Raw genomic sequence first — 12,304 nt, 5'->3', positions numbered from 1 at the left:
TTGGGATCCTCTCTCTCCCTTGCATACTCACTCTCACTCTCACTCTCTCTCACCCAAACAAATAAACTTAAAAAATTTTAAAGAAATAAAGAGGATTGTTGAAATATACTTGATGTTACACTTTAGGTGTCTTAATCTATGGTGTGTCTTGTTTGTCTTATTTTGTTGTCATATTGCCTTCAATGAAGTCCTCCTTGAGTCTTCAAACTCTGAAGTTAACCTCTACTGTCTCCCTCATTCTCTGGCAAATATCCTTCCTTCAGGCTCCTAGACCACCTTAGGAAAAATATATAATGTTGGATAAAGGTTTAAGTTCCTTGGTAGACTTGGTAAATGGATCAGCTATTCCTGCTTAAGAGAGACAGGAGGAAGTCACCAATTAGCAGATAGTTAACCACTTTGCCATAATCGGTGACTCCACTGCTTTCTGAGACTATGGTCTCTTATCTGTTTCCTTACAGGAAGGGCCAGGCAGAGAGGGCCTGGGATTCTAGCATTTGAATTGAACAAAGTCAATGGAAGGCAAGAGTGGGAGTTGGGCATTTTTTTTTCATGACGAAAGCAAAGTTTCACGGGTACTAGCACCATTTTTACCTTAGTTTCGTAGGGATCAGACCTGACACGTACCACCAATTCTAAGAGGAAGGCAGCCTAGGAGAAGTAGGGGTCAGCCGTCACCATCAACCAAATACTGGAGGTCAAAGAACACTATTATTATGTGTCTGGTGAGGGCAAGTGTAGGAGATGCAGAGAATGACTGCTGTGTTAACCTCCATCTGGCCAGAAAAACTTTCCCAGTCCAGGAAAACAAAACATCTTTGAGTCCAGTTACATTAGCAATTGCTACTTTTACCTTTTCTAACGTCAAGTTGCTAGCCGGGGAGTTCCACTTTGAAAAAAAAAAAGTGATGTTTTGCCAAATAAACCAAGTCTTTATTTCCAAGATGAATTACTCACATGGCAGAGAGGTTTTTCCCTGGTTATTTATCCATTTTATCAACCTTTTGACTTTGCATCACCTGAAGCCGTGGATGGGGCTTCAGCGAGTTCCCTTTAGCTTCAGGTTTGAAGATAACTGTGACCTTACTGTGAATCACAGAGACTGGAAAAGCCACATCAATGAGTGTGTACAGGAAGTAGGCAGGGATAGGCAAGATGGTAATGACGATGGAGATGATGAGCAAGACTTTAGCCCATGATGGGTAAGTTCGGATCACCTCATTTGACTGTGGAGAAAGGGAAGATTTAGAATACCCAGTTTCTCTGAAGAGGAAGGCTACAGAGGTTGGGGGTAGGGACATGAACCGAGACAAGAGACTAGATAACTGGGTCCCCAGGGAACCCGAGAATAAGGTGGCAGAGTCTTAGAGGCCAGAGAAGATCACAAAGTCCTCACCCGCTCCCTAAGGGGTTCTGGGGTCTGAGAGAGAGGCTCACAATGCTTGAGTCCCAGGCCAGGTAGGTGATGTTCTTCAGACACAGATGAATCAGGGTGTTTACAAACAGGACTAGCAGCACAAATGGAGACAGAAAGCACCACAGCCAACGAAAGATGGGGGAGATGGGGCGGCCCAACATGATAATCAGGTCTGCAAGGAACCTGGGAAGAAGGGCCACGAGGCTTTGGAGGGGCCTGTTCAGGCCTTTCCCAGCCTTGTGGAGGGGTCAATCCAAACCCAGCCTGGGAGACAGAGCTTCACGTTTCTTAAACGTTTCTGTTCACCTCCACAACCAGTTTTCTTCCCTCTAATTCATCTCGTTTCAGTCTGATTTCTGTCCCAGCCTCAGGATTAAAACAAAACAAAACAAAAAACAAAACAAAAACATTTCTCTCCTCCATCACCCTCAGGATAAAGGCTGAGTTCCTAATGTAGTTTCTTCAGTCCCACTCATCCAGCTTTCTTTGGTGCACCTTCGTAACCCCAACATATATGTACATTGGGTTCCTTTTGCCTAGAACGCCCTTTTTTCTTTCCCTTGACAAACTCCCCTTCATCTGTCTCGATTCTGTTCAAGCATCCCCTCCTTGCCTGACCCTTCAATCTTCTTGACATAACCATCTGTGTTCCCAGAGTACCCTCGGCTGCCTCTATCATAGGCTTACTACCCTGCCCTCCAAATCTGCTTACATACATCTCCTTTGGACTCTGAGAGCAGAAACTTGGTCTAATTTATCCCAGTATCCCCAGGGCTCACAAGGCCTGCCTGCCCCTTGGGCACACTCTGGGTAATATTTGAGAGTGAGTGTATGAATCAGCAACTGATGCCAAGAACCACTATCACCTAGAAATGCTGCCACATTTGGAATACACAATGCTTCTCCAATGTTAATGTGCAGACAATTTACTTGGGGTTCTTGTTAAAATTCAGATACAAAGGTCTGGGGTAGAGTCCAGGGTTTTATATTTTTAATAAACTCTCAGGCAATGCCAATGCTATTGGTCCAGAGCACATTTGAGAAGTGAGGGACTGTATGCCCACACTACCCTGGTTAAAAGTAGGGCTCAGGAGCTGCTAGGAGTTGATATAGTCTGTTCACTGCTTTTCCATTTTACAGCTATTTTCTCCAGGCATCAGCCCAGGCCTTCCTCCTTCCCACCCTCCTGGGGGCTCTCCATAAGCCCTGGGATCAGAGACCTGGCAGTGAGAGCAAGAGGGGCCGACACTCCCTAGAGACCCTAGCTGTGTGGGTGTATGGCTGGAGATCCTGGGCTTGGGACATCACCTCCTGGCTCCATAGATCCAGGCCATGGCCACATTCTCCAAGATGACAATGAGGAGGAGGGGCAGAGATGCCCAGTAATCATCCAGCAGGTTCACATAGTAGCTGCCAGAAGGTCTCACAAAAATGAGGCTGCCCAGGAACATAAGCACACAGATGGCCACTGAAGGAAAACATCAGACTTGTATCAAGGTCAGAATTCAAACTAGGTTATAAAAGAGTCCCAGTGGGGTTAAGCTAGACAATGGCCATAGGCGGGAGTGGGGTCATAGGTCCGAGTACCTGTAAGCAGTTTTGTCTGTTTCCTGAGGGAAGCGAAGGTGTCCTGGAGAGGGGTAATAATGCCCTGCATGATGCCTATCATGGTGCTCAGCCCCAGGTTTGCCAGCAACACGAAGATGACGATGGCCCAGAGAGTGGATCCAGAAAACACAGAGATGGTATCAGTAATTGCCACAAAGGCCACACCAGGACCCTCCATAACCTGTGAGTGAAGGGAGGAATGGTAAGGGCTCTGAGCTCATTCTGTAGAACCCTAACTGCATTCTCCTCTCCTCCTCTAGGAAACGACCTGTAGCACTGTCGATGGACATTGTTAAACTCCTCTGGCCTTGAGGCATGAGGACTTCCTCCGACAACAGCTGCTAGTGTGGCAACTCTTTGGGGATGGGGTGAACAGGCTTATATGAACTCTAGTGCTTGGTGCTCTGGAGGCTACACCTGCATTATCACAGAAGGATACTGTGAACCTTGGTCCTGGTTGTTCAGGATGCTGCCGAGAATTGCCTTTCTGAATTCTAGAGGCACCTAAGGAGAGCTGACGTTTCTGGTGTGCTGGGGGCTTTGAAGGGAACATTTGGACCCCATCCCCAACCCCTACCTACCTCCTTCAATTGTTCAGATAAGTTGCAATTGGACAAATGGGGAAGGATCATGCTTTTCATTTGTTCAGGAAGGTCCTTGAACCATGTGGGGTAGATGGAGCTTGGCTCATAATACAGACTGTCTGGGGGCTGGACCTCAGGAGGCAGCACCCCGGTAACTATCAGATTCATCACTGTCTTGGCATTCCTGGGGACAGGGGTAGAATCACATAAAACCATTTGGCCCTTTAAGATAACTTCTCTCTTATCTTTCACACAAGAAGGAAAACCACTAGTCTGGAGTTTTTGATCTAGTTAAAGTGCAGCCTGCACTGAAACCTGGGTCTCCAGGGTCCTGGCCCTCACTGCCTGACACCTACTTTCATAATGTGTCTGCGGGAGGCCACAGAGTTTCTGCCTTAAGACCTGGAGGGGTCTTTCCTACAATGTCATGGAGGGCTTTAGGACCTATACCTCCTACTAGACAATTTCAGGACGACGTTAAAGCTTCTCAGCTTCCTTGACCTGCTGGCCTCTCCGATCTCTTAATGTACAACTCTTCACCTTCTCTATTTTGGACATACTCAACCATTAAGCCTGCTTCCACTTGCCATGCTCCCCATTGCTCAGTATCTCTGGCACGTGGTGTTCTCTCTGCCTAGCACCACCCACTCTGATCCCACTCAGTCTACCCAAATTCTACCACTATACCATTCTCCATATGCAAATTCCTACACATCCTTACTCAGCCCCCCAAACTGTTTACTGCCATGGAAAGCTATTCAAGATTTACTTCCATAAGGGCAAGTCAACAAGCTGCAGAAAAGTAGTATGGTGTGATCCGATCTTTTTAATGATATGTTTTTATATGTAGGTCTATGAATGGGAAACATTATGAAAGCATGCTAAGTGGTGGTTATTTGTCAGGAGACAGACTCAGCTTGGGATTGCCTCCACCGGAAGGTCTTCTCTGGCTGCCCCAGGAAGTTAGTGGTTTGCTCTTCTGTGTCTCTTCATCATCCCTTACTACCAGTTATCATCTACTTTGTGATTATCTTTAGTATCTGCTTCCTCAAAAGACTATGGTTTTCTTTAGGGCAGGGATGGTGGTCTGCCTCACCATTGGTTGTGTTTCCAGAACTCAACACAGGGTTGGCAGATAGGAGGTGTTTTATAAATGTTTCATGGATATTTTTTAGAATGAATCTTATAGGAGAAGAAAATCAGGAATGGGCTCTGGGGGCTCTGGTGGTACTGTGGGTCTTTTTTTTTTTTTGCCTCTTGTCTAATGATTCAGCTAAAGCTATTCTCCTAATTTTCCATGGCAATCCCCAGTTAAGAATGGGGTGAACACACCATTGAAAACCTCTGAGTTTGGGGCTTTAGTAGTTTAGAAAGGCAGCCTTGAAAGAGACAGAGTTGGAGCGATTCAGGTGTTTCTACAGTTTAGGATGCTCCCATTTGAGGGTCCCATACTGACTGAGCCTAGATGGGGGCCTAGGCTGGAATTCCACGAGCTATTTCTAAGACTTTGGTCTTTTTGATGATCTGCATATGAAATATTGGGCTCACTTTACGTAACATTTGTTGTTGTTCTTTGTGGCCAAGTGGCCCATTGTGGCAAATACAAACACCATGGCGGTCAGTGAGGCAACCAAGTTGAGAAGAGCCACAGCAAAGGCATCCATGACACAGTTGTTGGATCGAGGGATGTATGAGCTGATTGCGATGAAGCTGCCAAAGCCGTGGCCCATGGATAAAAAGATCTGGTTCCCTGTCCGGCGCCACACTTCCACAGAGTACAGAGCTGGCACCTGGGGAGAAGTACCATGCAAACTGGGATATAAAGTGAGGAGGGGTCTGTGATCTGATGGAAGATGAGGAGGGGGTGAAGGGGGGAACTAGGAGGACCTCTACCAGACTGACAACCATCCTGTCCCTGACACCCCCCCCATGTGGGTAAGAGAATTCAAGGGCAGGGGACACCTCACCTGGGCAGCCAACAAACTGTCGAAACCAAATTTTGCACCCTCCAGCGTGAGACTCCAGATAAGGAGACAGAAAAGGATGAAGTAGGGAAGGATCACTGAGACATACAGCATCTGAGTGGGAAGTATGATTCAGAAACAGAGTTCAGCAAAGATAGACGCTGGGACAGTAGGATCAAAGGCTACTGAGTCAAAGGTCATATTAGTATGTGTTAGAAGGTAGAGGCCTACAGGCATCAGGTTAGGAGAATATTAGGGGGTCTCAGGTAGAAAGGAGTCCATCAGATTAGTAAGTTAGAGAGTGGCTCACCTTTCCAGAGGACTTGGGTCCTCTGATCATGGAGATGCAGATAATTAACCAGGTCACAAAGACAGAGACACTGAGATGCTTAACTGGTAGCCCACCCATTTCGATTTTGTCTGTGGCCTTCAATACATTCCGGTACCAAAAGTACGTAGTGGATGTTGTCCGCACACATTCAGGATCTGAGGTGAACTGGGCATGGAGGAAGCTGCAAGACCACGTGACTCCCCCTTCCAATTCCCCTCCACCTCCTCCTTCCAATCTCATTCAACATCTTCCTGCTCATCCCAATTTTCTCAACAATCTTCTTCCTTCTTCATTTCCCTGTCCTTTTTTCAGCCCTCCCAATTGCCCTTTTCTTCCCTCTCTTCTCACCGTAAGTACTGGAGTTCCTCAGTAAGGGGCACACTGACCAAGGCAGTGGAGACTGGAAAGACTGAACTAAATAGAAGAGACTCCAGGCCATGAGCACACTGTAGTACAAGCCCACAATGCAGCACACCTAGGGACCAAGGAGAATTCTGGAGACAGGAGAAGAAAGGTAGGCCAGCAGAAAGCAGGGGATCTGACAGAGGACTGGGAACTGAAGAGACTTGACCTGTGGAAGTGAAGTCATGGGACCCATCCCAGGACAAGGGTCAGGGTGGGAGTGGGGTGTAAAGGGCAGGCCGGGGCAGCCCAGGACTCCTCACCATGAAGCTGGTATACCCCACACCACCAATCCAGGGGCTGATGACCTTCCATACACCAATGCTGCCCTGACGCATTCTCTGACCAGCTGCCATCTCCAGGAATAGAAGAGGAACCCCGATCAAGAACAGCATGAGGATGTAGATGATGAGAAAACTGCCTGTGCAAGGGAGTCAGGAGGGCTCTGAGAACCACCTGGGTTTTCAGTGCCTAGACTTCTTTGGGGGCCAGGAAAACACATTCCTCCCGCCCCCCGTGACCTCCCTCAGGGCCACAGGCATCAGGGCTCAACTGTTTCCACATCCCTCATAACCCAGGTGTCCCTTCTCCCCCAATTTCTGGAAGACCCAGATGCTTAGTTTCCAGCCCACCCTGGACCCAGGCCTCCAGCTCCACCATCCTCACGAACCTAAATGTTCAGCTACCCTGCTCCCACCCACCCAACATCCTAGGTGTTCAGGTACCTGCCTCCTGTCCTAGTCAGGATCCCAAATCCCGCCCCCCGCCCCCCACACATATCTCAGAGACCTCGGAGTAGCAAGGACAGTCCTTTGGCTCCTCACCCCCTTGTGGGTCCATGATTCCTGGTCCCCAGGCTTACCACCTCCGTTGTGAAAACACAGGTAAGGAAAGCGCCAGATGGTGCTCAGCCCCACAGAGAAGCCCACCTGGGCCAGAAGGTATTCAATTTTATTGGCCCAGTATGGTCGATCAGGGGGGGCTTTATCCTTCAGTTCATCACTGTCTGTGGTCTCCAATATTTCATCATTATCTTCATCAGACCAAATGTTTGGTGACAGACTGTCAAGCTTCTGTCCCTTCCCCATCAATTCCTCAGTAGGCAACTCAGACTTTAACAGCTGGGGAGTTGAGGAAGTAATAGTCAAGGATTTGGAGTCCGAAGGTCTAGACGTCTGGGATTTCTCATCTTGGGCCTCCATGTTTTCACTAACAGTTGTTATCCAGGGTGGACTCTAGTTCCTGCTTCTGCAGGGGTGAGGCCTCCTTCCTTGTTGACCTTAAGGACATCAAGAACTACAGACTTTAGATATATGAGCTAAGTAAAGACAAGACTAATTGTACAAGAACCCCTGAGGCCTCCAAACCCTCTTATCCTTATGTGGATAAGAACATGGAGTTCTCCACCCTTGAAAACATACCAAGGATATGCCTGCCTTTAGAAAATAATAATTTTAAAACAATACTATGTACAGTAATGCCAACAGACATAACATGTGTAACAATAATTTCAACAAAAGATGGGCAAGACCTTTACACACACACACACACACACACACACACACACACACACACACATTATTGAGAGAAAATAAAATTAAGGGATATAGCATGTTTGTGAACTAGAAGTCTTAAGAGTAAAACAATGTCAATTATCCCCAATTGATCTATAAATTCAATGCAGTTCTTATTGAAATCACACCAGGGTTTTTTGGGGAAATTGACAAGCTGATTCTAAAATGTACATGGAAGGGCTCCTGGGTGGCTCAGTCAGTTGAGCAACCGACTCTCAATTTCAGCTCCGGTCATGATCTCACGCTTCATGAGATCAAGTCCCGCATCAGGCTCTGTGCGGACAGCTTCAGATTCTCTCTCTCCCTCTCTCTCTCTGCCCCTCCTCCACTCATGCTCACTCTTCCTCTCTCAATAAACAAACATTTTAAAACAAATAAATAAAGTGTACATGGAAAGCAAAAGGCTTAGAATGATTAATACAATCTTGATAGAGAAGAAGCAAATGTAAAGACTAATTATAAAGCTACAGTAATTAAGAGAGTACGGTATTGGCACAGGGATCTATGGCATAAATAGATCCATGGATCAATGTGCTGCACTGTTTAATATGGTGCCTACAAGCCACATATGGCTGCTTAATTAAAATTAAGTAACATCAACGATTTAGTTCCTCAGTCATACTAGCCATGTATCAAGTGCTCAGTAGCCATACGGCTACCATACTGGAAGGACAGATATGAAACATTTCCATTACCACAGGAAGTTCTGTGGATACCACTGGGAGATTTCAGAAACTCACACAAATATAGGTGCCTGATCTACAATAAAGACAGCACTGCAAAGCTGTAGAGAAAGGGCATTCTTATCAATGAATCACTGGTTGTTAGAGGAACTGGATATCTACACAGAAATAAGTGAACCCTGGCCTCCCCAACTTCACATATTAAACAATAATCTATTCAGAGAAGATTGAAGTTCTAAATGTGAACGATAAAACAGTAACATCCCAGATGAAAAACCTAGGAGGGTATCGGCATGACTTGAGTGTAGGCACAGATTTCTTAAATGGGACACAAAAAGCACCAATCATAAATGAAAAGTTTGACATATTGGATTAAATTAAAACTAGAAACTTCAATGGAAACAACAGTAATTGAATAAACAGACAAGCCCTAAGGCAGTGGAAGATATTTGCAACATACGTGGTAGACAGAATAATGCCCTTCTCCAAGATATCCACATCCTAATCCCTAGAACCTATGAATATGTTACTTTACATGGAAAAAGTGACTTTTCAATATGGTTAAGTTATGGATCTTGAAAGGAGATTAGCTGGATTATCTATGATGGGCCCAATGTATTTATAGGATCCTTATATGGGAAAAGGAAGGTAGAAGAGTCAGAATCCAAGAAGAAAATGGGATCGCAGGAGCAGAAGTTGGAGTAATGCACCTTGAACGTGAAGGAAGGCACCATGATTCAAGGAATGCTAGCTGGAAAACTCTAGGAAATGGATTCTTCCCTAGATCCTATGTAAGGAACACAGGAACACTGACACTTGCTTTTTAGCCCAGCCAAATGGATTTCAGATTTCCAACCTCTAGAATGGTATGATAATACATTCATGTTGTTTTAAACCACTAAGTTTGTAGTTATTGTTAGAGTAACAGTAGGAAACTAACAAAATATATAACCCCAAAAGGGCCTGTTTCCCAAATGATATTTATAAAAGAAAGAAATATCTATAAATAAGAAAAAGTGGACAAGCTAAAAAGTGGAGGGAAGGGAAAAGAAAGCTTGAATAAGCTTACTAATAAAGGCTTGTAATATATACAAATCAATAGCCATAGGAAATGGTGGTCATTACTCAACTTCACTGGTCAACAAGAAAATGTAACTAAAACCACAATAAGAATAGATGGATATATATGTGATAAATTGCATAGAGTAAAATGTTAATTGTAGAACCGAGGTTGATGGTTATATGGATGGTCAGTGTATAAATATTCCAACTTTTCTGTATGCCTAAATATTTTTTCAAAGTAAAATGTTGGGGGCGCCTGGGTGGCTCAGTCGGTTAAGCATCTGACTTTAGCTCAGGTCATGATCTCACACTCCGTGAGTTTGAGCCCCACGTCGGGCTCTGTGCTGACAGCTCAGAGCCTGAAGCCTGCTTCGGATTCTGTGTCTCCCTCTCGCGCTGCCCCTCCCCTGCTCATGCTCTGTCTCTGTCTCAAAAATAAATAAAAACATTTAAAAATAAATAAATAAATTAATTAATTAATAAAACAAAATAAGATGTTGGGAGGAAATCACATGAGATCACTACATACCCACTAGATGAGCTAGTATAAATGAAAAAGTCTGATTAAACCAAATGATGGCTTGTGTGGAAACTTTTGGAACTCACGTACACAGTTGGTAGAAGCAGAGATTGGTACAACTACTTCAGAAAACTAGTTGAGGGGTGCCTGGGTGGCTAAGTTGAGTGCCCGACTCTTGATTTAAGCTAGGTCATGATCTCACGGTCGTGAGATAGAGAGTCCCATGTCTGGCTCCATGCTGGGTATGTGGCCTTCCTGGGATTCGCAATCTCTCTCTCTCTTTCTGACCCTCCTCCCTCAAAATAAATAAACACTAAAAAAAAACTAAACTAGTTGAATGTACCTACATACTTTATTTTCACATTTTACAATCCATTCCAAAGTGACCATCTAACAAATGTGTACATGAGTACACCAAAAATCATGTTCAAGAATGCTAATAGTTGTACTATTCATAACTGCCAAAACCTGGAAACAACTCAAATCTCTTTCAACAGTAGAATGGATAAGTAATAGTATATTCATATAACGGGTATACAATAATAAAAAGAGTGAACTGCTGATATGCATAACAACCTGCATGAATCTCAGAAATATTACTTTGAGGGGCGCCTGGGTGGCTCAGTAGGTTGAGCATCTGACTTCGGTTCAGGTCATGATCTCGCAGTTCGTGAGTTTGAGCCCCGCGTCGGGCTCTGTGCTGACAGCTCAGAGCCCGGAGCTGCTTCAAATTCTGTCCCCCTCTCTCTCTGCCCCACCCCTGCTTGTGCTCTGTCTCTCTCTGTCTTTCAAAAATGAATAAACATAAAAAAAGAATATTACTTTGAATGAAAGAAGCAAGGCCCAGAAAAGAACACAGTACATAATTCCACTTATATGAAGTTCAAGAAGAGGCAAAACAAATTCATGGTGTCAAAAGCCAGGATAGTGTGCTTACATTGTGATAAGTTATAACTATGTGATAACTATAATTACGATTTGGACATACTTGAGATACTTTAAAAAAAATTTTTTTAATGTTTATTTATTTTTGAAAGAGAGAGAGCACAAGTGGGGGAGAAGCAGAGAGAGAGGGAGACACAGAATCCAAAGCAGGCTTCAGGCTCTGTCAGCACAGAGCCTGATGCGGGGCTCAAACTCACAAACTGTGAGATCATGACCTGAGCTAAAGTCGGACACCTACCGACTGGGCCACCCAGGCGCCCCTGACTTGGGATACTTTAATGAAAGTTTATCTTAGGGGTACCTGGCTGGCTCAGCCAGTAAAGCATGCAATCTTGATCTCTGGGTTGTGAGTCTGAGCCCCTATGTTGGGCATAGAGCTTACTTAAAAAAAAAAAAAGTTTATCTTAAAAATAAACATTGGAAAAATAACTAAAAACCCTGGATTTCTATAAAGCAATAATAAACAGAAAATATATTTTATTTGTTTTGTTTTATTTTAGAGAGAGAGAAAGCATGAGTGGGGAGGGGGCAGAGGGAGAGAGAGTCTCAAGCAGATTAGTGTGGAGCCCAACGCAAGGCTCAAACCCACAAACCATGAGATCATGAGCTGAGCCAAAATCAAGAGTCGGCTGTTCCAATGACTGAGCCATGCAGGTGCCCCAGAAAGTAGATTTTAAAATAGAAAGATGGCACTCACAACAACAACAAAAACTATATGGCATCAAGAAATAAACCTAAACGTTAAACCAAGACCTTAAATATGCAGAAACATCTCATGTTTATGAATATAAATACTCAATACTGTAAGGATGGAATTTCTCCCCAAAATGATTTATAGATTGAAGGCAATTGCAACCAAAATCTCAATGTAACTTTTCATGAAAGCTAAAAAGATTTTACAATTTATATAGAAGAATAAAGTACCGAAAATAATGAAGAGACTGACACTAGTTCTTTGTTGCTGGCCAAGATGAAGTAAAGTAATGATACACAGCCTCTCCCACTGATGACAGATACAAATCTTAAATAGCATATAAGAAACAAGAGCCTGTGAACTTCGAAAGGTAAACTGAAAAAAAAAAAAAGCAGACCAGGGATTTAAGTTAGAACTTGAATAATGACTTATAATGAGGGGAGGGGTGAATTTCATATTTCTTTTCCCTCCTTTGTCTCCTGATCCAAGAATAAGCCAAACCATGTAACTGTGCAACAAG

The 12,304-nt window shown here is 44.2% G+C and overlaps 1 protein-coding gene across 1 annotated transcript; it reads right to left on the bottom strand.

Moving 5' to 3' along the window:
• Window positions 1-980: 980 nt before the first annotated feature.
• On the bottom strand, window positions 981-7,508 carry LOC124511504 (orphan sodium- and chloride-dependent neurotransmitter transporter NTT5-like). The gene is made up of 11 exons (XM_047078798.1): window positions 7,169-7,508; window positions 6,570-6,727; window positions 6,253-6,379; window positions 5,884-6,059; window positions 5,577-5,687; window positions 5,158-5,399; window positions 3,607-3,793; window positions 3,005-3,206; window positions 2,726-2,885; window positions 1,438-1,600; window positions 981-1,226 (listed from the first exon to the last, which is right to left on the bottom strand). The coding sequence occupies exons 1-11, from the start codon at window positions 7,506-7,508 to the stop codon at window positions 981-983; spliced, it is 2,112 nt and encodes a 703-aa protein (XP_046934754.1).
• Between the last annotated feature and the right edge of the window lie 4,796 nt (window positions 7,509-12,304).

This window comes from Lynx rufus, unplaced genomic scaffold (genome assembly GCF_022079265.1).
Source record: "Lynx rufus isolate CCGP_SWC_20201006 ecotype Redwood Valley unplaced genomic scaffold, mLynRuf1.p SCAF_16, whole genome shotgun sequence".
Classification (NCBI taxonomy): domain Eukaryota; kingdom Metazoa; phylum Chordata; class Mammalia; order Carnivora; family Felidae; genus Lynx; species Lynx rufus.
Note: the sequence above shows the minus strand (reverse complement) of the source record. Positions and strands in the feature narration are given on the sequence as shown.